Source organism: Uranotaenia lowii, chromosome 2 (assembly GCF_029784155.1).
Source record: "Uranotaenia lowii strain MFRU-FL chromosome 2, ASM2978415v1, whole genome shotgun sequence".
In the NCBI taxonomy this organism is placed as follows: domain Eukaryota; kingdom Metazoa; phylum Arthropoda; class Insecta; order Diptera; family Culicidae; genus Uranotaenia; species Uranotaenia lowii.
In genome coordinates this window covers 13,576,087-13,602,630 of record NC_073692.1, presented here as the reverse complement: position 1 = coordinate 13,602,630, position 26,544 = coordinate 13,576,087, and the positions used below count along the sequence as shown (strand labels likewise).

The 26,544-nt window shown below is 33.3% G+C and overlaps 1 protein-coding gene across 3 annotated transcripts in view; it reads right to left on the bottom strand.

Annotated features, from left to right (window-relative positions):
• The window catches only part of LOC129744829 (klarsicht protein-like), a 68,970-nt gene extending 43,140 nt beyond the window's left edge, over positions 1-25,830 (bottom strand). The window contains exons 1-5 of one of the 3 annotated variants that reach the window (XM_055737553.1): positions 25,792-25,830; positions 15,458-15,922; positions 12,917-13,042; positions 11,716-12,849; positions 4,146-4,538 (exon numbers count right to left, since the gene is read on the bottom strand). In XM_055737553.1, the coding sequence (XP_055593528.1) occupies positions 4,146-4,538; positions 11,716-12,849; positions 12,917-13,042; positions 15,458-15,922; positions 25,792-25,815 (2,142 nt within the window). In that variant the 5' untranslated portion in view covers positions 25,816-25,830. Of the gene's footprint in view, positions 1-4,145; positions 4,539-11,715; positions 12,850-12,916; positions 13,043-15,457; positions 15,923-22,542; positions 22,573-25,791 lie in introns of those variants that run through there. The other 2 variants (XM_055737554.1, XM_055737555.1) reach the window with 2 other exon arrangements.
• Between the last annotated feature and the right edge of the window lie 714 nt (positions 25,831-26,544).

Genomic DNA, 26,544 nt, shown 5'->3' with positions numbered 1-26,544 from the left:
TGAGAATGCTGAATTATAATTAAGTTATAGTTTTAATTCTGAAACTGAGAATCTCAAGGTCAGAAAGCTGAACCACGAAATAAGAATGAAAAAATTTAAAACGAAGAGACAGACATTATGCCCCTACTCGCAATACAGTTCCATATTGATACCAATCCTTAACAGTATGAGATTGTTAAGGGGGGAGTAGGGTCTAACACTTTCGAAAAATCGAAAAATCGTTTCTCTCGAAAGCACATTTTTATATGTAAAAAATATGTTCCAAATTTGAAAAGAATCGGTGAAGTAGTTTTTAAATGACGATGTCCACTGAGGACATCGTCATTTGAAAACTACTTCACCGATTCTTTAACAACCAACCACAAAAATATCATAGACATTTATTTTAAGTTAAATAAAATCGTTGGGGTCCAGAAAAACATCTATTAAAAATATTTTGCTCTGATTTTTCGACTCCAGATGGTTCTGTGCTGAGATACAGTGTCCACCGCAAATCTTGTTTTCTAAAAGGCATCCTCGAAAGTGCTCCCCCTTAAGGGGATTTTTTTATTATCTTACAATTTGCGCGGGGGTCTTCCACAAAATTTAAAATTTGGTTCATTTTTACGACTCAAAAACACATATATTTTTTCAGAATTCTAACATTTTAATTTTTTGATTCTGATGTGGTTAGATTTTTTTTATAAATAAAATAAAACCATATTTCAAAAGCTTCATAATTCTGTTATTTATATTTCAGCGGAAATCATAAAATAGCACATCAAAACGCATTGAAATTTTATCAGCTTTCCAAATTAAATATTTGATAAAGTTTGAGTAATGACCTTCAACATGGAAAATTGTAAATAAGTTTAGATCATAGGTGGCCAACATTTTTAACAGGCGGGCCGAATTTCAGAAATGAGATTGGCTGGCGGGCCAAAATAAATGTTCTGGAGTATTCAAAAAAAAAACAAATTTTTGAAAACGCTATAAAAACATTTGCCTAGGTCACATCTAGTAAAGATAAAGCTTACCAGGTTGCCCGGTTTTATTCAGGTTTGACCGGATATTGAATACAAAATTTGGGAAAAGTCCGATCTGGCTCGGTTGACCGGATTTTATTGAAAAATGCTCGGATTTAATCACTTTTTTTGACAAACCGCACAAAACAATTCAAATTGTATTATAATTTCGTTTTATTTATGCATATAAATCGAGAATTTTTGAGTAAGTTCTATAAATATAATCATGGAAGGTTTTGGGGAAGCCTAAAATATGATTTAAAATCTGCTGATAACTTTAGATGGACTTTTTTTGAAGTTCCTTTTTTGCTACTGATTTTGCTTGAAGTTTTGATCGACAATTTTGGAATCAAATTCCCGGATTTTGAAGGTTTTTCAGATGAAAGTAGTCCGGATTTTTCCGGCCTGGATACTTTCTGAAAAAATTGTGATAACTTAAGTACATATAGATTCAACTCGTTTTTCCTACTTGCATATTTTTACAAATTTTGCTTCATTTGAAAGATATTCTCCCTTCCAACTTATGTACGTTAAGTTTTTCAAGGCATTTAAATTCTCATCGGTTAATTCATCCCAAAAATGTAAAATGGCATGACTACAATGGACATAAAGTCAATTTTATGGTTTCCTAATTTAAAAAAATTACCGTCCATTTTACAAAATTTTCAAGTTCACACTTTTCCTTAGAAAAATTTGATAGACAAATAAAAAAAACCGCAGAATGGTATTGTTGAAAAAACGTAGCATTCACTAGCTTTTGACATTTGGAAGAAAAAATTTATCAAAGAACTCTCTGAATACGAATTTGAGTATTTTTGAATCATTGCACCTTTTTCAAGTCAAAATTTTGCTTGCGTTCTTCTGGAAGATCTGTCAGTACCAAACCGGTTCTAGTTGAATTTTACAACCCAACTGTTAATTCTGTCTAGTTTTTCATTTTTGATGTTCATTAATACAGAGCAAGATGCCAATTAAAATATAATTGGATTTTGTTAAATTTTTATAAAAGTACCCTTTTCTGTCAAAGTTTAGCAAACAATAAAAATTTGGAAAAAAAAATCAAAGCAAACGTTCGATATTTAACATAATTTGCAAAAATTATTAAATTTGGATAGATGAACGAAGTTGTTGAAATAGATTTATGTTACGAATGGTTGAAGTTGTTGCAAAGAGTAAATTTGAATTATAATGTTGATATGCGTCGGTGATTTTTTACGACTTTTTAAACCATTTTGATTCGATCTTGCTATCTTTCAGAGGCTATCAAAACTTCTCAATGTTAGAACTAGAGTCCGCTTGAATGCTCTTCATACCAATGATATGTAGTCACCAAAACTCAATCCGGGAACATTGAAAAATGTGTAATGGAATTTACAGATAATGTGTCGAATTCTGTACAATTTTCATAATTTTGAAATTGTAATTTTAATTGTTTTTTTTTTTAAACAGTGACGGTAACCTTTTTTGTAAAATTATATGAGGATAGCAAAACCAGAGGGGTATGAGTGCAAAAATGATCGATTTGCAGTAAATAATGTTAAACAATTCTCCATGTTGAATTTTTAATTATTTTTACATACTTTTACGTTCGAAAGTAAATTGCAAATGTTTGAAAAGTTTATGGAAAATGGCCAAACACAACAATTTAAATGCGTGTTTTCTCGAAATTTGAATTTATATACTTTTACCCCTTTGTTTTATATCACTTAAGAGATTTTTAGATCTTTATTTTGAATTCAGTTAGAGTAGATTCAGATACATTTTTCCAAATGATATGCGTAGACCAAGAAAACCGATCAATTCTTAGAACATGGCTTTTCCAAAAATTAGCTTAGCGGGCCACATGTGACCCGCGGGCCATGATTTGGCCACCCATGCTTTAGATGATGTCTAAAAGTACCATCTGCATCAACAAATATTCTGCAAAAAGTACCATTGTATAGCCCAATTTTTGGTGCATCCAAAGCAGGTCATCGAATTCCTATAAGAGTTATGAAGAAATAATGACAATAAATATCTATTTTTTGGCACCGAAAACAAACAATGGTCGAACAACCTCATTCACATATACAACGTGGGAACAAAATTACTTATCAAAGCCGGTAATAAACATTATTTTTTTGTGCTTTGTAGAGTGTTTGCAGCAAAACTGACTTCAAGTTTCATCCAATAATCTAAGATCGTATTCGTTTGTGCCCAGTTTTGCACCATCTCATCTTCATATTTTCAATTACTTATTTTTAACAACTTCTTTTTAAATTTATCTTAGGTTTCTCGGCGCTTTCCTTTTTTCGAATAATTCAAATTATCAACATTTTAATTTTTTTAGTGTGATTACGGATTACAGATTTATTAAAATATGGTTGTATCTTTTAATTTATAATTTTTGCTCCTATTTTCAATTTAACATTTTCACATTTTGTGTCTCTGTTTTCAATTATCTCTGGTTATTTAGAATTTTCTTTTTTTATTATTTTGCTAGTATCATTTTCTAGTATCTCACTACTCTGAACTTTCATACATTTAAGAAGTTTCGAGTTTATAAGTTTGATTCCATATTTTAAGTTCTGTTTTTTTTTTTCACTTTTTAAAGGTTTGATAATTCAGTCATAACCAATTGTTACAACTTTGGAATTCATATTTTTTTTTTAAATTTAAATCAAGTTGTTTAGAATTGAATACGGTTTCATGTACATCAGTAAAATATACGTTAAATGAAAATTTAAAAGAGATACAAAAATTGTGATGAGACCCTAACTGCATCTCGTTTTCCGAGAGCAATATGAGGCATCAAAAAAAATATTTTCAGCAAACTTTGGCATCAATATACTTTCAAAATTTTTGAAAACCAGCTATCGTTTAGGCATCAGAACAAGCAATATACAGGACACATAATTTTTTAAGTATAGATCACAATTTTTTTTTTAAATCTTGTAAAAAAAGGAAAAACATTTAAAAAATCACAGTATTGCAGAAAATAATTATGATTTTTCTAATCTTTGATCATTTTTTGAATAAATTTCCAACGTAGCATAGAACAAGAAACTGAAAATATTAACTACACAATCATGTTCAACGTGCAAAAATTAAAAAAAATTAGGAAAAACTTTAACAAAAAAACACGAAAAAATCGGAACTCACCTCAATCCGGTTGATCTTAACGTTGCTCATCCCCTTCTCTGGGGACTTCCGGTTGCCGGCGATGGAATTGTTCATGCCACAGCTACTAAAGTTAGGACTTCCGTTGTTGTTGGCACTGCTGTTGTTGTTGGGCGATGATGATGATGCTGATGGATGAACAACAATCAGCTTCTTCTGGTGACGCTGATGCTGTTGCTGCTGCTGATGATAATGATGATGGTGGTGGTGATGGTTATGATGCAAATACTGAGGCGTCCCGACGTTCGACGATTGCGTCGTCTTGGAGGCGCCGCCGCTTTTGTTGGGCGATTTGGCGAAAATCTCGTCCCGCACCAGCGTTTCGGCGTTTAGCACTAACCTTTGGATTGCGGTCGTTGCATATTGCTGATGCTGCTGATGATTTAGGTGAATATGAAAAAAAAACAGAATTTGAAACAAAAAAACAAAAACAGAACGATGAACAAAACTGAAATTCGATTCACAATCGAGAGAGGAAAAAACTGAATGCAGGTAACTTTAAAAGAAAAAAACACAAACCCCGATAAGAGCTCGGTAACCAATAATAAGTATTCGATAAAGCAACAAAACACACGTTCCCTGATTGAGTTCAGTTGTGGCATTTAATTTTTTTTTTCGAAAAAAGATGGTGATGACGCGATAACTGCATCGACTTACCTACCTTAGGCCGGAGTTGAACTGACTGAGCCGAGCCAGACTTCAACGACACATGTGTTTGGTTTGGATATGGGGTTGAGTCACACCCTTCAAATAGCTCTTAATTCGAAACTAAACAGAGATAAAAAAAAACTAACCCTGCACTTAAGGGTGACGAGATATGCCAATGTTTTTCTCTCTCGAGTTTTCGAGAAACACCAATCAGCTATTACACGACAAGATAAGAAGATTTGTAACAAAAAAAAGGTGTAGTTGAAGTTAGTAAGTAAGTAACGCGCCACGCCACCAAAAACGGCTAGGTTGGTGGAAACTTTAAAGCAAAACACGCGACAACCGACGCAAAACTTCTCCACCAGCTTACTCAAATGTATTCACTCCTGCCTGGTAGCGCAGATACTAAGTCACATCTGGCTCGGGCTCAAAAAGAGACAAACTCTTCGAGTGGTTTCTTCGAGAGAAGTCATACAACAACAGCAAAAAAAAAACCTATAATAACAGGAGGACGACGGCAAAAAAAGTACTAGCATTCGTCAGTTCAAAACAGTCATATAGCTACAACACACAAGCCAACGAGATAACGATTTTTTTCTTTATTTTTCGCGATCTCCAAACGCGATATCAGCGAAGGCTCTCAGCCCTGGAACAGGCTCAGACTCTCTGTTGCTGATTCCGGGAAAGGTGGGGGCACTTTGCCCCAAGGCAGGGGCAGTTGGAAGAACAACGCGAAAATAATTAGAAATCTTGACGCGTGATTTTGAACTTGGCGTGTTTTGGGTATTTTTTTTTTTGGCTTCTTCTAATCTGACATGCGAAAATGATGGGAGTATTGACAGAAATTGCAGAATCTGCCAATGTCAAGGCCATGAAAGTCATCATGAATGACTGTGTCTTTTTTGTCATTTTTGTGTGATTTTTGTGTAATTTTTGTGTAATTTTTGTGTAATTTTTGTGTAATTTTTAGTCCTTATTTATTGTGTTATTTTTGTGACATTTTTGTTTGATCTTTGTGTCATCCTTGTGTCATTTTTGACATTTCTATCAATTATGTTATTTTTGTCACTTTTGTAATGTTGGTCATTTATGTTATTGTCACCATTTTTGTCATTTCTGTCCTGTTTGTCATTTTTGTCAATTCTGTCATTTATGTCATTTCTGTCATTTAAGTCAATTTTATCTTTTTTTGTCATTTTTGTCACTTTGGTCACTTATGTCATTTTTATCATTTTTTCTCATTTTTGTCATTTTTGTCATTTTTGTTGTTTTTGTCGTTAATTCATGTTTGTCTTTTTTGTCATTAATGTCATTTATGTCATTTATGTCATTTTTGTCATTTTTGTCATTTTTGTCATTTTTGTCATTTTTGTCATTTTTGTCATTTTTGTCATTTTTGTCATTTTTGTCATTTTTGTCATTTTTGTCATTTTTGTAATTTTTGTCATTTTTGTCATTTTTGTCGTTTTTGTTGTTAGTTCATTTTTGTCTTTTTTTGTTATTTATGTCATTTTTGTCATTTTGGTCATTTTGGTCATTTTGGTCATTTTTGTCATTTTTGTCATTTTTGTCATTTTTGTCATTTTTGTCATTTTTGTCATTTTTGTCATTTTTGTCATTTTTGTCATTTTTGTCATTTTTGTCATTTTTGTCATTTTTGTCATTTTTGTCATTTTTGTCATTTTTGTCATTTTTGTCATTTTTGTCATTTTTGTCATTTTTGTCATTTTTGTCATTTTTGCCAGTTTTGTCATTTTTGTCATTTTTGTCATTTTTGTCATTTTTGTCATTTTTGTCATTTTTGTCATTTTTGTCATTTTTGTCATTTTTGTCATTTTTGTCATTTTTGTCATTTTTGTCATTTTTGTCATTTTTGTCATTTTTGTCATTTTTGTCATTTTTGTCATTTTTGTCATTTTTGTCATTTTTGTCATTTTTGTCATTTTTGTCATTTTTGTCATTTTTGTCATTTTTGTCATTTTTGTCATTTTTGTCATTTTTGTCATTTTTGTCATTTTTGTCATTTTTGTCATTTTTGTCATTTTTGTCATTTTTGTCATTTTTTGTCATTTTTGTCATTTTTGTCATTTTTGTCATTTTTGTCATTTTTGTCATTTTTGTCATTTTTGTCATTTTTGTCATTTTTGTCATTTTTGTCATTTTTGTCATTTTTGTCATTTTTGTCATTTTTGTCATTTTTGCCAGTTTTGTCATTTTTGTCATTTTTGTCATTTTTGTTTTTTTTTTTGTCATTTTTGTTTTTTGTCATTTTTGTCATTTTTGTCATTTTTGTCATTTTTGTCATTTTAGGCATTTTTGTTATTTTTATCATATTTTTCATTTTTGTCATTTTTGTCATTTTTGTCATTTTTGTCATTTTTGTCATTTTTGTCATTTTTGTCATTTTTATCATTTTTGTCATTTTTTTCATTTTTGTCATTTTTGTCAGTTTTGTCATTCTTTCATTTTTGCCATTGTTGTCATTTTCATCATTTTCATCATTTTCATCATTTTGTCACTTTTGTCATTTTTTTCATTTATGTCATTTCTGTCATTTTTGTCATTTTTGTCATTTTTGTCATTTTTGTCATTTTTGTCATTTTTGTCATTATTGTCATTTTAGTCATTTTAGTCATTTAAGTCATTTTAGTCATTTTAGTCATTTTAGTCATTTTAGTCATTTTAGTCATTTTAGTCATTTTAGTCATTTTAGTCATTTTAGTCATTTTAGTCATTTTAGTCATTTTAGTCATTTTAGTCATTTTAGTCATTTTAGTCATTTTAGTCATTTTAGTCATTTTAGTCATTTTAGTCATTTTAGTCATTTTAGTCATTTTAGTCATTTTTGCCATTTTTGTCATTTTTGTCATTTTTGTCATTTTTGTCATTTTTGTCATTTTTGTCACTTTTGTCACTTTTGTCATTTTTGTCATTTTTGTCATTTTTGTCATTTTTGTCATTTTTGTCATTTTTGTCATTTTTGTCATTTTTGTCATTTTTGTCATTTTTGTCATTTTTGTCATTTTTGTCATTTTTGTCATTTTTGTCATTTTTGTCATTTTTGTCATTTTTGTCATTTTTGTCATTTTTGTCATTTTTGTCATTTTTGTCATTTTTGTCATTTTTGTCATTTTTGTCATTTTTGTCATTTTTGTCATTTTTGTCATTTTTGTCATTTTTGTCATTTTTGTCATTTTTGTCATTTTTGTCATTTTTGTCATTTTTGTCATTTTTGTCTTTTTTGTCATTTTTGTCTTTTTTGTCATTTTTGTTTTTTGTCATTTTTGTCATTTTTGTCATTTTTGTCATTTTTGTCATTTTTGTCATTTTTGTCATTTTTGTCATTTTTGTCATTTTGGTCATTTTGGTCATTTTGGTCATTTTTGTCATTTTTGTCATTTTTGTCATTTTTGTCATTTTTGTCATTTTTGTCATTTTTGTCATTTTTGTCATTTTTGTCATTTTTGTCATTTTTGTCATTTTTGTCATTTTTGTCATTTTTGTCATTTTTGTCATTTTTGTCATTTTTGTCATTTTTGTCATTTTTGTCATTTTTGCCAGTTTTGTCATTTTTGTCATTTTTGTCATTTTTGTCATTTTTGTCATTTTTGTCATTTTTGTCATTTTTGTCATTTTTGTCATTTTTGTCATTTTTGTCATTTTTGTCATTTTTGTCATTTTTGTCATTTTTGTCATTTTTGTCATTTTTGTCATTTTTGTCATTTTTGTCATTTTAGTCATTTTTGTCATTTTTGTCATTTTTGTCATTTTTGTCATTTTTGTCATTTTTGTCATTTTTGTCATTTTTGTCATTTTTGTCATTTTTGTCATTTTTGTCATTTTTGTCATTTTTGTCATTTTTGTCATTTTTGTCTTTTTTGTCATTTTTGTCTTTTTTGTCATTTTTGTTTTTTGTCATTTTTGTCATTTTTGTCATTTTTGTCATTTTTGTCATTTTTGTCATTTTTGTCATTTTTGTCATTTTTGTCATTTTTGTCATTTTTGTCATTTTTGTCATTTTTGTCATTTTTGTCATTTTTGTCATTTTTGTCATTTTTGTCATTTTTGTCATTTTTGTCATTTTTGTCATTTTTGTCATTTTTGTCATTTTTGTCATTTTTGTCATTTTTGTCATTTTTGTCATTTTTGTCATTTTTTGTCATTTTTGTCATTTTTGTCATTTTTGTCATTTTTGTCATTTTTGTCATTTTTGTCATTTTTGTCATTTTTGTCATTTTTGTCATTTTTGTCATTTTTGTCATTTTTGTCATTTTTGTCATTTTTGTCATTTTGGTCATTTTTGTCATTTTTGTCATTTTTGTCATTTTTGTCATTTTTGTCATTTTTGTCATTTTTGTCATTTTTGCCAGTTTTGTCATTTTTGTCATTTTTGTCATTTTTGTCTTTTTTGTCATTTTTGTTTTTTTGTCATTTTTGTTTTTTGTCATTTTTGTCATTTTTGTCATTTTTGTCATTTTTGTCATTTTAGGCATTTTTGTCATTTTTATCATATTTTTCATTTTTGTCATTTTTGTCATTTTTGTCATTTTTGTCATTTTTGTCATTTTTGTCATTTTTGTCATTTTTATCATTTTTGTCATTTTTTTCATTTTTGTCATTTTTGTCAGTTTTGTCATTCTTTCATTTTTGCCATTTTTGTCATTTTCATCATTTTCATCATTTTCATCATTTTGTCACTTTTGTCATTTTTTTCATTTATGTCATTTCTGTCATTTTTGTCATTTTTGTCATTTTTGTCATTTTTGTCATTATTGTCATTTTAGTCATTTTAGTCATTTTAGTCATTTTAGTCATTTTAGTCATTTTAGTCATTTTAGTCATTTTAGTCATTTTAGTCATTTTAGTCATTTTAGTCATTTTAGTCATTTTAGTCATTTTAGTCATTTTAGTCATTTTAGTCATTTTAGCCATTTTAGTCATTTTAGTCATTTTAGTCATTTTAGTCATTTTAGTCATTTTAGTCATTTTAGTCATTTTAGTCATTTTAGTCATTTTTGTCATTTTTGCCATTTTTGTCATTTTTGTCATTTTTGCCATTTTTGTCATTTTTGTCATTTTTGTCATTTTTGTCACTTTTGTCATTTTTGTCATTTTTGTCATTTTTGTCATTTTTGTCATTTTTGTCATTTTTGTCATTTTTGTCATTTTTGTCATTTTTGTCATTTTTGTCATTTTTGTCATTTTTGTCATTTTTGTCTTTTTTGTCATTTTTGTCTTTTTTGTCATTTTTGTTTTTTGTCATTTTTGTCATTTTTGTCATTTTTTCATTTTTGTCATTTTTGTCATTTTTGTCATTTTTGTCATTTTTGTCATTTTTGTCATTTTTGTCATTTTAGTCATTTTTGTCATTTTTTTCATATTTTTCATTTTTGTCATTTTTGTCATTTTTGTCATTCTTGTCATTTTCGTCATTTTTGTCATTTTTGTCTTTTTTGTCGTTTTATTCATTTTTGTCAGAATTTTCATTTGAATCATTTTTTTTTTTTTGTTATTTTTGTCATTCTCGTCATTTCCGTCTTTTATATCATTTTTGTCATTTTCGCCGTTTTCTTTATTTTCGTCATTTTTGTAGTTCTTGTAATTTTTTTCATTTTTATCTGTTTTGTCATTTTTGTTACTTTTGTCAATTTATTTATTTTGGTCATTTTATCTATTTTTTTAATGCTGGTCATTTTTTCATTTTTGTCTTTTTTGTTTTCATTTTTACTCAAGCTTTAAAAATGCCAATTTTTGTTCTTTTTTCCTCTCGAACCTATTCGTGTTTGTTTTATGCACTCTCCAAGCATATTCAATCCAGCCTATCTTACAAAATCCTAGATAGAAGTAGGTATCCGAAAGTTTTTATAACTCTGTCTTCAAATGACAAACCTTTCCCAAACCACCGAACAACTCGGCTCAGCTCTCAATATCTTCCATTGCTGAGATCATCGTTTGTCCGGATATATCAAATGGTTCCAGCTGAGTATGCAAATTAATTTCCATGCCAGCAGAAGTCTTTATCTTTGCGCGTCCGACCATTCGTTCGAGTGGATGGCTGATAATGATTGAAAATAAAACAAATCGACCACCACCAAGTGCTACGTCTAGCTGGCGACCAAATAAATCAATCATCTTGCACTACCAACGTTCAATAGCATGCGCCATTTGTCAGCCACGGCACAGCACAGCTCGACATTTCGGTGCAATGAACATTAAGTGAGGTTGTAATTTCCGACTGTCTTTTTTTCTTCTGCAGCGCCAGACTGCCGTTTTGCGAAACAAAATCGAACATGGTCTCAATTATGACAGCCGATTTGTTTTCACGAATATTTTACACTATCAATTCGGGCTACGGGCCCATCATAAGTGTCTAATAATATTTGTGTTCCAGTCTGCCCTGACCCACCCGGATGGGAAATGGACAACGGCCGGTTGGTTATCTTATCTTGCTTCGACTTTCCTCCTCACCAAGCTAGCTGGTTGTGTCATTGCAGCAGTCCAACAGTCTGGAAAATGTTTTGCGCAAACAGAGAGTAACTCAAACAAATGAATGATCTGGGTGTGGTAGCTTAGTGTTGTTCCATTATGATTGAAAAATGAATTAAAATTATCAACTGAATTCAAAATGTTGAATAATTTATTCATATTCTGTAGTTCTTTGGCTTAGAGTTTAGAAGAGTGAATATCCAAATTTGAGATTCACAAATCAAAATCATATTTTGATCCAAAATTTGAATTGAAACTCGAGAGTTCTAAACATCAGAGTCAAAAAACAAACAGGGTTCTCAAGCTTAGATATGAAACGTGCTTCTGAAAAAGTAATTCAAAATAAGAAACACACAACATGAACTCAACGGGTTAAAAACGTAATCATGCTTTTAAGATTTATCCATTGTCCACATACCTTAGATGCGTAGTGCTGCCTCGGATCACCATTTTCCACCGATTCCGTACTGTTCCTGTATGCTCCAATTGAAGTCATCATCAGTGCCCGGGAGCTCAAATCTACTCCGGAAAAGTCCAAGCACTTCTTCGATTTTAGCTCCCGCAGACTTCCTCCCCCGACGCCAACCGAATTCGTCCCAATAGAAACGGATTTGACCATCTTTAATCCATCCTGTCGATCCTCGCCGTCCGGTTTATTTTCCTTCTCGTCTTCTTCATCCTCAACGACATCCTCAGGGTTCTGATTCGGGTCTAAATCATCGGAACCGTCTCCATTATTATAAACCCAACCCTCGTCCCCTTCTGACGAGCTACTTCCACCCTCCGGAGAGGATTCCTCCGACTTTGTTCTCTCGCTGGAATCCTTGTTCTGTTCCGAGTCCGTATCCAAATGCTTAAAGTAGAATATGGCACAACTTTTCGATTTACGAGTGGACCGGGTGAACTTGGACAGGTCGTTGGGTTTGCTGCGCTTATTGACCTTCTTGTTCTGGGGAGACGTCTTCTTGCCGACTACTGTCGCCAAAGTTTCGGTCCCGGTCGTCAGATTGCCGTTACTGTTGTTGTTGATCAGGTCCTGGGCTACAGTACCCTCACGAATGATCCCATCGATGATGTCCGCTCCGGATAGTTTCTTAACCGTATCGACCAAGGCCAGAGGGCTGATAGCGGCCGAAGCCGAGGTATCTGTCTGGTCGGTTCCTCCGCTCGTAATCGTTGCCGTCGATATGTCTAGCAGGTCGGATGGTTCCATGGCAGGATCCGCCGCAACAATGGCGGTGGCCACCGCTTCCGGCATCGATGATAGAAACGTCTGGTCCGGGTTTTCGGTGGTGGCTTCCGCTGGTAAAGATCTTCTCGCTGCTGCTGCCGCTGTTGTACTCGCCCTGGTGCTCCCGATGCTGATGCTGCTGCTGCTACCCGGCCCCTGGAACTGGTGCTGGTGGTGCTCCTGCTGATCGTGCTGCAGGTGATGGGGATGAAGCTGAATCTGGTAGTTGATGATGTTCGGTTTGATAACTTCACAATCGCTGCCCTCGGAATCGGCATCGAATCCAGCGTTTGAGCACTTTTTCGACTTAGCCCATTCTTCCTGTAAGGTTGAAAAAAAAAGGTTAAACTTCCATGTTATGTCAGAACTATTTCGGGTTTCAACTTACGCCACTCAAACAGCCATGCTGAAATGAGGGTGAAGACCCAGGCAGAGATTTGGAGCAGCTCAGGCGGGCAAGTTTGTTGACCGGTTCCTCGTCCGTGTCCGAGAGGCTGGCGTTGTTGTCCGAGCTCTGTTGGTGAAAGAAAGAGAAAAACTGTTTAAGTAACGAAACAATGTGAAAAATAGTAAAACAAAAAAATTATTGGAGAAAAATTCTAATTTTTACTTGGTATATAAAAATGTCGATTTTGACACTAAAAGAAATTGTAATTTTTTATTTCTTCGATTCTGATTTTCAAAAAAATGAATTTTTCAATAACCAATACATGTCTGTGACTTTTCTGCTATTCAGAGACTCTTTAAGGATTTTGAGTCAGACTGTTGAATAGACTCTTTAAGGATTGTTTCAAAATTATCTTTGTATCTCTTTTCACGTTTTGAGAATCTCAGCTCTATTGATAATTTTCAGAATCTTTTGAAGTTTCCATAAAACTCTCGTTGTGACTGTTCAAGCCTTTCTTGAATCTTTTATGATTTTTCAAAAATTCTTTCCAAATCCTGTTGAGACTCTTCAGCCCTTTATCTAATTTCAAACTTTTAAGGGCTTTTTTCTCATTTTTGCCATTTTTGTAATTTTTGTCATTTTTGTCATTTTGGTCATTTTGGTCATTTTGGTCATTTTTGTAATTTTTGTCATTTTTGTCATTTTGGTCATTTTGGTCACTTTTGTAGTTTTGGTCACTTTTGTAGTTTTGGTCACTTTTGTAGTTTTGGTCACTTTTGTAGTTTTTGTCACTTTTGTAGTTTTTGTCATTTTTGTCATTTTTGTAGTTTTTGTCATTTTTGTCATTTTTGTCATTTTTGTCGTTTTTGTCATTTTTGTCATTTTTGTCATTTTTGTCGTTTTTGTCATTTTTGTCATTTTTGTCATTTTTGTCATTTTTGTCATTTTTGTCATTTTTGTCATTTTTGTCATTTTTGTCATTTTTGTCATTTTTGTCATTTTTGTCATTTTTGTCATTTTTGTCATTTTTGTCATTTTTGTCATTTTTGTCATTTTTGTCATTTTTGTCATTTTTGTCATTTTTGTCATTTTTGTCATTTTTGTCATTTTTGTCATTTTTGTCATTTTTGTCATTTTCGTCATTTTTGTCATTTTTGTCATTTTTGTCATTTTTGTCATTTTTGTCATTTTTGTCATTTTTGTCATTTTTGTCATTTTTGTCATTTTTGTCATTTTTGTCATTTTTGTCATTTTTGTCATTTTTGTCATTTTTGTCATTTTTGTCATTTTTGTCATTTTTGTCATTTTTGTCATTTTTGTCATTTTTGTCATTTTTGTCATTTTTGTCATTTTTGTCATTTTTGTCATTTTTGTCATTTTTGTCATTTTTGTCATTTTTGTCATTTTTGTCATTTTTGTCATTTTTGTCATTTTTGTCATTTTTGTCATTTTTGTCATTTTTGTCATTTTTGTCATTTTTGTCATTTTTGTCATTTTTGTCATTTTTGTCATTTTTGTCAGTTTTGTCATTTTTGTCATTTTTGTCATTTTTGTCATTTTTGTCATTTTTGTCATTTTTGTCATTTTTGTCATTTTTGCCATTTTTGTCATTTTTGTCATTTTTGTCATTTTTGTCATTTTTGTCATTTTTGTCATTTTTGTCATTTTTGTCATTTTTGTCATTTTTGTCATTTTTGTCATTTTTGTCATTTTTGTCATTTTTGTCATTTTTGTCATTTTTGTCATTTTTGTCATTTTTGTCATTTTTGTCATTTTTGTCATTTTTGTCATTTTTGTCATTTTTGTCATTTTTGTCATTTTTGTCGTTTTTGTCGTTTTTGTCATTTTTGTCATTTTTGTCATTTTTGTCATTTTGTCATTTTTGTCATTTTTGTCAATTTGTAATTTTTGGCATTTTTGTCTTTTATAGTCTTTTTTTTTTCATTAGTAATTTTGGCCATATTGGCCATCAATTTTGTTCAAAGGTCAAATGAATAGAACCTGGGATTGGTAGCACATTCACAATGCCCAAAACTGATGCTCTCTCTTTAAATATCAATAACGGCGCCGGCCTCGCCCTAGTAGTCAAGTGATAGGTTTGAACAGTGAAAAAGGGATGAAAGAATAATTCTGAGCTTTAGGTTGGGGTTTGGATGATGGAATATGATACGTGAACCTCCTAATATTTCTAGGCGTTTTTGAACTCTCATAAAACATTCTGTCTTCGAGCCTGTTTAAGACACTTTGAAGACTCTTGAGTTCTTTTCAGAATGTTCAATGATTATTAAAACTAATTAATGAAACTTAATTGAGATTTTTTCTATTCTATTGAGACTCTTCTAGAACTCTTATAGAGTCATTATAAAACTTAGATACTTCGAGACTTTATTCAAAAAAAACTTCCTATGAGGACTATTGAGCTTTTTCAAGACTTTTAAGATGCTTTAGTCTCTTTTAAGACTGTTTTGGAATCTTTTGATACCATATGGAGACTTTTTCCATTAAAGATAAAAAAAAATCAAACATGTTCGATCGACTCACCGAAGTTTTGCTGTCCAGCAATCCCTCGAGCAGACAACGGATTTCGTACGCCTTCAGATACAGCAGATAGTAGCGCCTTTCGAGACTTTTGATGACACTATTTTCCTTCGGTTTCAGGGCACAACCTCCGGGTAGAACGGAACTTCCACTACGAGGCTGTTGTTGTTGACGATAGCCTGTTCCTCTGACGGCTGCTGGCGGCTGATAGAACTCACTGCATCCACCGGGTGGATTTTGCAGGTCCTGTGGTACCTCGGGAGTTAGGGAACCGGATCCGGACGGTGGTCCCGAGTTCGGGGCACTTCCGGTAGCCGTCGGAGTTGTGTTGGCCGAGGAAGACGAGGCTACACTGTTCACTCCGGATACACTGCCGCTGTACTTGGCAGCTTTGGCCGACTTTTTCTCGTACGCTCGAACGCAGGCAGCAACGGCACGGGAATTCGATTCGATTTCCCGGTAAATTTCCTGGAAAGAAGGGGGAAAATTTGTACCGATTAGTGTGGGTGCTTTCGACGGACTGGTGAATCAGCGCTTTCTATCGAGGCCGATAGCGGCTTATCAGTAGGGCAGATTTAGTAGTTTTGCTGGAGCTAAAAGAGATAAATTGTTGCATTTTTATCCGTGACTGAACCTTTTCTGTGCCTTAAAAACAGCAGGGCAAATTCTAAAATTTCAAATTTACTTCAAACATCACATGATTGTTAATTAGATAAATTTATCATTATGGACAGTTGTATACAGAATTCTCTCTATCATAAAATATTATAAGCACTGTTGGGAAGTATAGGGTTAAAACCATATGGTTTGCAACATTTCTGATAACAAAAATCCCTCAACTGTATTAAATGAACTATGAAGGGGGCTTATGGATGTAAACCAAACTGTATGAGTCATCCATGTAGTTATTTGTTGATCTTTCTACGTGAACCATCAAGTTACTTTTAAAATATCTTATCAATTCCAAAGAAATTGGTCTGAAAATTGTGGCGCCAGACGATCTTCGAAAAGTGAAAACCTAGATAGGTACAAGAATTTACGAAGTAGGAATGTCTTCAAAAATAATATTATATCAAACCTTAAATTTTTTTAAGAACAATCATCTACGAAACGATTATTCGTTTAAGCATATTTTACAACTTATGTCTATTGATTTTTTATCTTCTTTTTATGAGATTTTTTTGTCTGTCAAGTGTTGAAAATCATTCCTCCATTCACAACAAATCACCAGTGGATACACATCATTAAACCACAATGATTTACAGCTGATTCGAGACCTTTTAAGTGCCCTTCCTCCATTGATGTGAGAAAATTCGACGACCCATCATCGTCTTTGTCAACGGAAGAAAGAAGACGCTAAAAAAAAATCATCCAAAGGTCGTCCACGACAACAATAAGAATGGAGATGATTATGGAGCTGTCTTCAACTATTTTGGATAGTCCATCCTATAGAGGTAACAGACGAAATTCCCAGATTTGGAATACTATATGGAAAATTAAATGCTAATAGTGACGAGCGTTTAGTCGGTTTGGTTTTGTTGAAGAGCAGCACAATCGCTGGAGCGTTAAATTGTTGCCTTTTTCTGAGGTGATTCTTCTGTCGTCTGCCTCCTGACTGTTGATTGTCGATAAAACCCTGTTTCATTGATATGGTAAAAAGAAGGTTCGGTTCGTGGAGTCGTCGAGCGTTTATTTGTTTACATTTTTGATTCTTCAGGAACAAACCAATTTACATAAATAACTCTACCCTGTCACTTAGCTGTTCGAAGTTCAACGTGACCCTGACCCTATTTTATGGCCCGGCAATCAACTGACCATGGTTGATTTTGGTTGTAGGGTGTGTAGGAATTTTCCACCTGATTGAATTCCGTTTTCAGAGTTCGACTTTACTTCCTGATTTGAGGCAGATCCGGCGTTTAATATTTGTTTCGCTTTTCTACAATTTAGTAGAACTTTAGTAATTAGCACGTTATTCACACGATTTTTACAGTGAACAATTTTCAAAGTCATTTTCAATGGAAAACATTTAGAAATTTAGAAGTAAAGAGAAGTTTAGCTCTAACGCTTGGAAGGTGAAACCTGAGACATGAGACTTAAGACATGAGACATGAGACCTGAGTCATGAGACCTGAGACTTGAGACATGAGACATGAGACATGGGACATGAGACATGAGACATAAGACATGAGAGAAGGGACGTGGAATACCTCTGAGCTTAAAACGTCAATAAACTATTTAAAAAATGAGATATGACACATGAGACAGGAAACATAAGACAATAGAGATGAGACACAAAACATGAGACATAAAAGCTGAGAACTGAGACCCTTACATTATGAAACAAGAAGAGCACCATATGAGGGATACATGAGACATGAATACTAAGGCATAATGTCACATCTCACTTCTCACGTCTCATGTATCGAGTATCATTTCTCAATTCTCACGTCTAACTTCTCTATTATCATGGCTCAATTCTTACTTATCACTTCCAACGTCTCGCGTCTAATTTCTCACATCTTTTCATTTCTCACGTGTCATTTTTTAAATCTCGTTTTTCACTTTCTAATTCCACTTATTACTCTTACTTCGCACGTTTCTTGTGTTGTGTTCCAGATATTCAGTCCCATGTTTCATGTCTCTGGTCTCAGATCCCAGCGTTTATGTTTTAGCTCAAAGTTATTATGTTTTATGTCTAGGGTGTATCAGGCATATAGCAGGAATCATGTCTCAGATCTCAAGTTTCAGGTCTCAGATTACATAAATTGTCTCAATTTTCAAATTTTCTAAAAAACACAGTTTTCATGCCCGTTTTTTTTCACGATACTCATGTTTACTCGGGTTAAATAACAACCTTAGTGCACATCCGTTTTAAACAAAAGGGATGATCACAAAAAATGAAAATGTTTTTCGATTTGATAGATTAAGTTAATGGACCGTCGCCGATGTGACATGGAATTGGATTTCCAAGGACATGAAAAAAAACAGGTTGAATAAAAACCCATGAATTCTTAAATTTTGAAAATGAAAAAGGTTGTCGGAAGCGTTTGATTTTTTCGAATAACCCGAAGAAAGAAATATAAATGAAATTAAAAGAAAAGCTCAAAGCAAAATATAAACTGTGGAAGCTGGAAGTTTTATAACGTTTTGTTTTCCAATTTTTATTTTTGCGAATTTTCGATTTAAAATAAGTCGATTTATTTTTAATGTCTGCTATGTGTCGCACATTCCAAGACACTTCGTCTTGAGAGCGTATGGGTCATCAAAAAGCTCAAAGTGTTTCGTCGCAGGAATCCAAATAAAACAAAGGCTTTAGCTTAGTTATCACGATATGCTGATCAAACGAGAGCTCATGATCAAAGGTTACTCCCAGATCCTTAATGGTGACAACTCTTTCAAGTGGAGTTACACCAAAGGCATAATCGAAGACCAATGCGGTTCTGCTTCTAAAAGAGCTAATACCCTTGCACTTATCGGAGATTACTTCCAATCCATGTTTTCCACACCATCCTAGTAGTCTATTGATGTCTTCTTGAAGTGCAGCAAAGTTCACACTCGAATCAACTAGCTTGTAGATTTTCAAATCATCTGCAAACAGTATTTTTGGCGATTGAAGGAAAGTCGCTCGGTAGTTTATGAAAATCTTTAAGATAAGCAGTCGTAAGTGACTTCCCTGTGGAACACCAGAAGGCGCATATCGAGGAGTTACGAGCTATAAACTCTGCTGAAGAATCCATTTCGCAGGGCTGAGTACTCGACACTTCTAAAAGAGATAAGATCGATTTGTTTTGATCACATTTATCTTTGAAGTTACGTTTTCGAACATTGCGAACTGAATTGAGGCTTCTTCGTTCTTCGTGTATGTCTTTTAAAAGAGAATAAAAAAAAAGTTTCACCAAGGGAGCTTAAACGGTTTATGTCGGTTTGGTCGTCTAGGGGCAGTGTTTTCATGCAATATACCCCAAAGTTGATCGTACACCCATAGAAGAGGTAACAGAAATCCAATGCCTTTTTAGCAAATCTCTGTGCCGATAATGCTCTGAAATGTGCACTGTGCCGAAGACGGTATGTTTGAAAAACCGTAACTGGCATAAGGATTCGGCTTCCAACCAAAATTATGCATGACCACTACATTCAAGCGAAACAAGAAAAACATTTTATGGGATTTCGTTCCTATTGGATAATCCATTCCAGAAACAAGAAAATAAAATTAGTAACCACAGCGCCGTGGGGAGATTTGAACTCATATCACCAATCAAATCGTCTTGCCAGTCCGACATCTTAACCAGTGTACTATTTGAGCTTCATGCTGGACGAGGGCTGTTTGTCATATGCTTTCTGCCACCGATCAATCACAAAAAAAACGTACGGCGGAGACTTCCCGGCGTTTGGCCTCCTTTCAAGGTATTCCTTTGTTTTGTGATGGAAACGGGAAAGGGAACGGGAGTGAAGGAACGGGAAACCCATTGAATGAGAACTGTGTTTGCTTACTGCCTGCTATTACATACACACGCTACATATACACAGCTGCTAAAGCCGGGCAGCTTGGCCGTTGGTTGTTTGCCGGTTGAATTGAAGGAATGTTTTTGTTGTTGCTTTTGCTAGATACACACGCACAGCTTAGCCGTGGTTGAATTGAATTGAAGCAATGTTTTTTTTGTTGCTGTTACTGCATACACATGCACAGCTTGGCCGTGGTTTGCCGGTGCCGTTGGATTGAATTAGAAGGATATTTTTGTTGTTGCTTTTGCTACATTCACACGCACAGTACTCGGTTCGCTGGCTGCCTGGTGTTGGCCGGTATTTATTTCCATCCTTCTTCGTCTTGTGATGCGATAGGGAGGGACGTGCAAACGTTTTTATTTTGTTTCTTTCAGACATACGCAATTGGGTTAACTTGATAGATTAATGCCAGTGGGAGTAAATCGAATCAGCACCGGTCGCGTTATCTTCTTGTACCAATGATGCTATGTAATTGACTACACGCCATTGGCACAGAGGCTGAATTTTGGGTGTAGAAGGTAGAAAATGCACTGTCTATACCTAGATTGACAAACGCTGAGCGCCAATTTATTTCCGCTAACAAATCTATCTCGAAATATCTCGTTTTTTCGCTTGTCACAACTGTGCTACACTAAGAAGCATAAATCAATTAATATAAATTGAAAACTATGTTCAACAAAATTAAAATCAAAGCTTTCGCTAACTCAAAGGCCCATTGGTTTCGGAGATATTGAATCCCAGCAAACATAAAATTGAATTAGAAATTATAGCTCAAATCGTTAACAATGTTAATGCAAATCGCATTCCTACCAAATAAGTAAACGATCGTAAAAATCGTTACTTAAAGTCGGTATACATATGATAAAAAGTCCGCCATGTTTGCAAATTTGTTCTCCCGCGCGAGATTCAAGTGAGAAAACAACCTGGTTGTTCTTTCTGTGACAAGCAATGCAACATGATTGCTAAAAATCAGATGGTTCATCTGGAAAAATTCTCCAATTAGCAAATATTGTAGCTGACAACGATTCACATACATTGAGAACAAAACTTGCGCTCTCGCGCATACCTTCAGGATATACGAATAAGGTGTTGAATATCGCCTAATTTGTATAATTCTTATCGCTTAAGCCAGAAGTTTAAACTATGTATGTATATTGCCTCCACTTAGGTAGGTAAATGCTGTTTTTCCGAGTTTTATGCGATGTTTCTTTAATGTAGATGAAACGTCTAACAAAGTTTGTTGGCAAGTGACAAAAGAAGAATTACAAATTTGTTTCAGCCTCTTTTTCAGAGAACTACAGTATGTATTTATAAAAGCCCAAAATAACACTTGAAAACGATTATCTTTTCAAATGTAGGATTCCGAATGAAACCTTGATAAAGAACGTTTGGTTAAACTGATAAAATGTGTAAAATGCCATCAAACAGTTCATAACTTATGTGCTGCCAAACCCGGTTCTGACTCCCACTAAGCTGATCCACGGGTGAATTCAATTTTGGTTCAACCACGGGAATCCGCGCGGCGAATCGATGATTAATGAGGAAGCTCTGTTCGAAACAAAATACCAAGACGGTATCGCACCAAGCCGGTTCAATTGATGATGAGCTCATACAAGTTCCGACCTACTTCAGCAGTTTATGTGATGTAGGTAGTGTTCTGTTATGTTGTGAGGTGAGTAATGTACAACAATTTTTCACGCGAAACTTGAACGATGACCGTGGGATAGTTGTCGGTTTGAACTCTTCAACAAGGAGGTGCCCTTCTTGGACGTCAATTTTGAATTATATTGCGCATTTATTGTCCATTTCCTTGTTTCGTAACAGGTTTGAGAAGAATCAGATGCAAATTTTATTTGAGAGTCAAGAAAAAATTGTAAAAAAATTAACGTTTTCCACATTATTTCTTCAATATTCGATTTGGTTGAAGACTTCAATAACGCAAACAAATTTTACAAAACATTCACTCGCCGCCTTTAGACTATCTTCCAAATCCATGGGAAAAAAAAGTTTCCATTCCCGTCAAAAGTTTCGATAAATTGACACCCGGACGTATAAAATTTTCGATAACAACATCGATTAACAATTTTCTTCTGGTGGTTGATTGAAGGGCTCTTACAATACAAACCAACGTCTCTCAGACAGAGAATGCAAATACGAAGAGAACGGAGGGCAAAAAAAAGTTGCTCTTCGATCATTTGCATAATCAAGCTGGACATTAAACTGACATCATAATGATATACGTATTGAACTGAACGTGAGATCGGCGAACAATCGACATATTGAGAGCCCTTTTCCCGCAATGCAAAGACCCTTCGAGCGACCCGAAGAAAGTGTACTTATGGATCCGCGGTTGACCAGCTCTGGAGCACGGAAATCAGAAAATCCCGGAAATCGCTAAGAACGGTTTCATCAATAATCTTTTAATTTTGTATTTCAAATTAGTTGTAAAATTCTGGACTCTGACTGCCATTTTCAGATTCTGAACTGAGAGTCCTAACTGTGAATATACAATCTTATTTGGAGTTCGTGAAACTGGATTTCTAAAATTTTTGAATTTTCCGTGCATTATTATTGATTGAAGGTACCATACGTAACTGCATAATTGCAGTTCTCAGGATCGCCCACTCGTCGTCAGCCGCACAGCACAACAAGTCACGTGGCTGAACATAGATCTGAAGCAGGTCCCAGAGATGGGTCCTCGGGAAACGGATTGATGAAAGGGCCGCTGCTTCTTTTTAACGAGAACACTTTGTGTCCGGCCGCCGGAGGAAGGGATTTGTTACGAAACCGAACTGTACCTACTTTACCGGTCAACAACTAACTAACTACCTCGCTGATGGATTGTTTGATTTTATCCCATTATTTGAGAAGAGTGTTCCCAGCTTTGATTGGTTTTTTTCTTCGCTTAAACCTTTAACCTTTCGATTGTAGATCAACCAGCGACCAAATGTTGGTTTGACATGAATTGAAAGGTAGTTGGATGAGTTTATTTTTTTCATAACTGGAAATATGATTGCAAGGAATCATAATGATGATAAAATTAACGAGGGTCATAGGCCAAAATAGCAGTACGCGACGGATTCATTTGAAAGTAAAAACAGATTATTTGGAACATTCCGATAAATTCAGGACAAGAAAGCCAATTAAAGTTTGAACATCTACTCATGCAATCAGATGCAGTTCAATTTACCATGGTTTTGGCTCTTCTCTATCGACTAAATTTGGCAAATCCTAAGATCACTTACAATCGATTGAATTCTTATTTATTATTATGTTTATTATTGATTTTTGAGATCATAAAGATTCATGTTCTTTCGATATTCGTTTAAAAAACCATTGGAATTTTATCCATATTCTGTTCACATTTTCTATTGTTTCTATTGATTTTCTATTGTTTTTTTTTATATTTTGGGGTTCTATTAACATTCCATTGGATTTCATTTGGAAATCTCTTGATTTTTAACTGATATTCTTTTGAGAGGCTGTTGATATCTTGTTAACATTCTTTTGAAATTTCATCGATATTTTAAAGGTATTCCTATGATTAATCACTCATATTTTATTATTCTACAATATTCTACTGAAAGGATATTGGTACATTATTGATATTTATTAGTATTTGAATGGATATTCAGTTAAAATTCTATTGATATTTAGTTAATATTTATTTTTATTTTTTTTTTAATATTATTTAAAATAGTATTTGAGTTAAGCTTCAGAATATAGTATGTACTTTGTTTACGGATCCACTTGTCTCATTTTACCCTAGAAGTTCGCAAATTAAGGAAAAGATATAACTTAAAATGACTACAACTTCGGAAGGAAAGGCCGTAAAGTCATAAAATCTAGTTCAAAATGTGCGTTTCGCACTGGACAGAAATCTGGTTATTTCATTATTTCAGCAAAGTTTCATATTTTGATGATGCCCAAAATGTATGCTCTCTCTTTAAACATCAATAACGACGCCGACCACGTCCTAATAATAAAAAGATAGGTTGGAAAAGATAGAAGGGAATAAAAGATCAACTCAAACAGCCTTCATTTGATTTCTCGAGAAAAAAAACACACAAGATAAGTCTCATTCGGTTTTAAATTTTCAAGTTCGAACATGCATTCCTCTGAAATATTTGAAACTGTAGGGGAATTTAGGGTAAAGCAGCCATAACTCCATTTTACGATGCCTAAGATGACTCAAATAGCCTTCATTCAAAAAATCACAGGAAAAATCACAATGCAATGAGAAAGAAAAACATCTCAATTATTAGAAACATATTCTTTACCTACTATCCTAAAAGTCACATGATAAAAGTTTTGTCATTTTTAAATGAAGATTTATATTGAAATTGTTTGAGGTATAGATATGTATCTTAATATTTTTTAAGATAAACAGCAACACGCAAACCTTCAAACATCTTTAAAATATGGTCTAAGAAAAATTGTCCTCATTCATTATTTGGAGTTTGCCAGTAGAATTGTGACCAATTTTATTAAAACAATGTTGAATGTCGCGTTCAAATGGAGTCATAATAAATTTTATAAGAGTCGAGAAGAACTACTCTCATGAAAACTTTTAAAAGTGAAAACTTCATACTCTCAAACAAATGCAATTTAATTAAAGGTTAAATACCAATCATTCAATTGAAATTTCAAGTTATCGACCAAATAGAAAAAAAGGGAAAAAAACTTGATATTATTCAAGAGAAAACGAATCAAAATAGAAAAATAAAAATGGTTTCTTTGTTTCGTATACAACATAAAAATACTTTCTGCAAACTCTCTTTTCCTATTGTTTGAATAAAATCAATAAATAATTGAAGCATGACAATTTGCCACTATGTAAGTAATATAGGAATATGCTTCTTTAGTTAGAACTTGTAAACTTATGTCAAACTTATATTTTTCACCCAACTTTTGATAAAGGATACTCATCATCAATTTTACCTGATTTTGAAAATCAATTTTGATTCCTTTGAAGTTCCATAGAAGATATTTTAAGACTGTTTTGAAGCTGTTGAAAGAATCTTTTTTGATACCAGAGAAACATGTTAAAATCTTCCGACGTTCTTTCAAGACTATTTTAAAAATCTTCTGAAACTGCTGTGTGATTTTAAAAGGCTTTTATATATTCCATCGAAACTATTTGTGTAATGTCTATTTGATCCTTTAAAAACTCTTCTAAAGTTCAAAATTTTGGCTATGTGTTGTATATTTTGAAGCATATGTTTGTTAAAATTTAATATTTGTATCGAGTTAAACTTTTTTATTTTCGTTTTCAATCAGCTCCTTTTAAGAATCTCAAGGATTTTAAAAAAAAATTCAAGGAATTTAAAAAAATCTTTTTTGAAATTCTTTTGAGACAGTTATGACACATTTTAAGAATATTTTGAAGATTTTAAGTTTTTTTTTACACACTTTTGAGTATTTTTTTATAATCTGCTGAAGCGCTTATTTCAAGCTGTATCCTCTGGCCTCACTTTTTTTATACCACTCTAGAGTATTTTTCGTATTATTTAACATTTAATAAAGTATTCTGAAATTCTTTAAGGCTTCCGTTTTAACTTACTCAGCACTCTTTCCAAGCTGTTGTGTGCCTTTTATTACCCCTTTAATTTCTTGAAAACTCTTTCAAAACCCTTTTAACCCAATTGACCTTTATTCGATATTATTTTGTTACTTTTTAACCATATTTGGTTGAGGCACCCTTGTGACTTACAAGAGAGCCTTTTTTGATAATTTTGATAATTTATTCCGTTTTAACTCTTGTGAATAATTTTACATTAAACACCCCAATAACTGATTTAGATACATAATTTGCTTTTTAAAATAGAACTTACATCATATCGCACCCGTTTCGCCATGGTTCAACTTTCATTCATAAATTCACGCGTCGATGCGAAAATCAGGAAGTTTCTAAAACATAAACAACTTTTGATCGCCCAAACATAAGTTTTCCAAAAATAAACTGCACCTTTACATTATTCAAACACTCTCGCGGAACGAATGAGGAAGAAAATATCGCACATCGTTAACAGATCACCCGCTTACACATTTCCACGAAGCCGCGTAGCCACACGTTCGCACTTAGCAAGATCGCGTGAATTTTTTCACTCTCCTTTGTTGATGTTGTTATTGGTTCAATCAATCTAAGGCGAAAATCACACGCACATCCCAGCAACCAACCAAACGTTTTGGACTTTTTCACGTCTGAGCACAAATCGCCTCAATCGAAGCAGCCGGAATGCGTAAATTAGATCTCAGATTCGTGCAAAACAAACTAGCCTGCTTGGATTTGTGTTCGCCAATTCCCGAGCGAGTTGGTTCCAAAAATATAAACAAGCCATAAATTAGCACCGATTTTAGGAGGTACTACACTCCCAAACAAATTAAAACCAGAATCAAGTGGATCAGCGCACGATAATCACCACTGCAAACTGGCGAATTTCTTCTTCCTTCTGGCTTAAATTTCGTTGGTCCATCACACGTCAGTCGGAAATCATGCGTTCAGTTTTTAATTTATGCTGGGCCATTAAAAAAGGTGGAAAATTTACAGCAACAGTTTCGCCGAAGTGACACTTTCACGGACATCA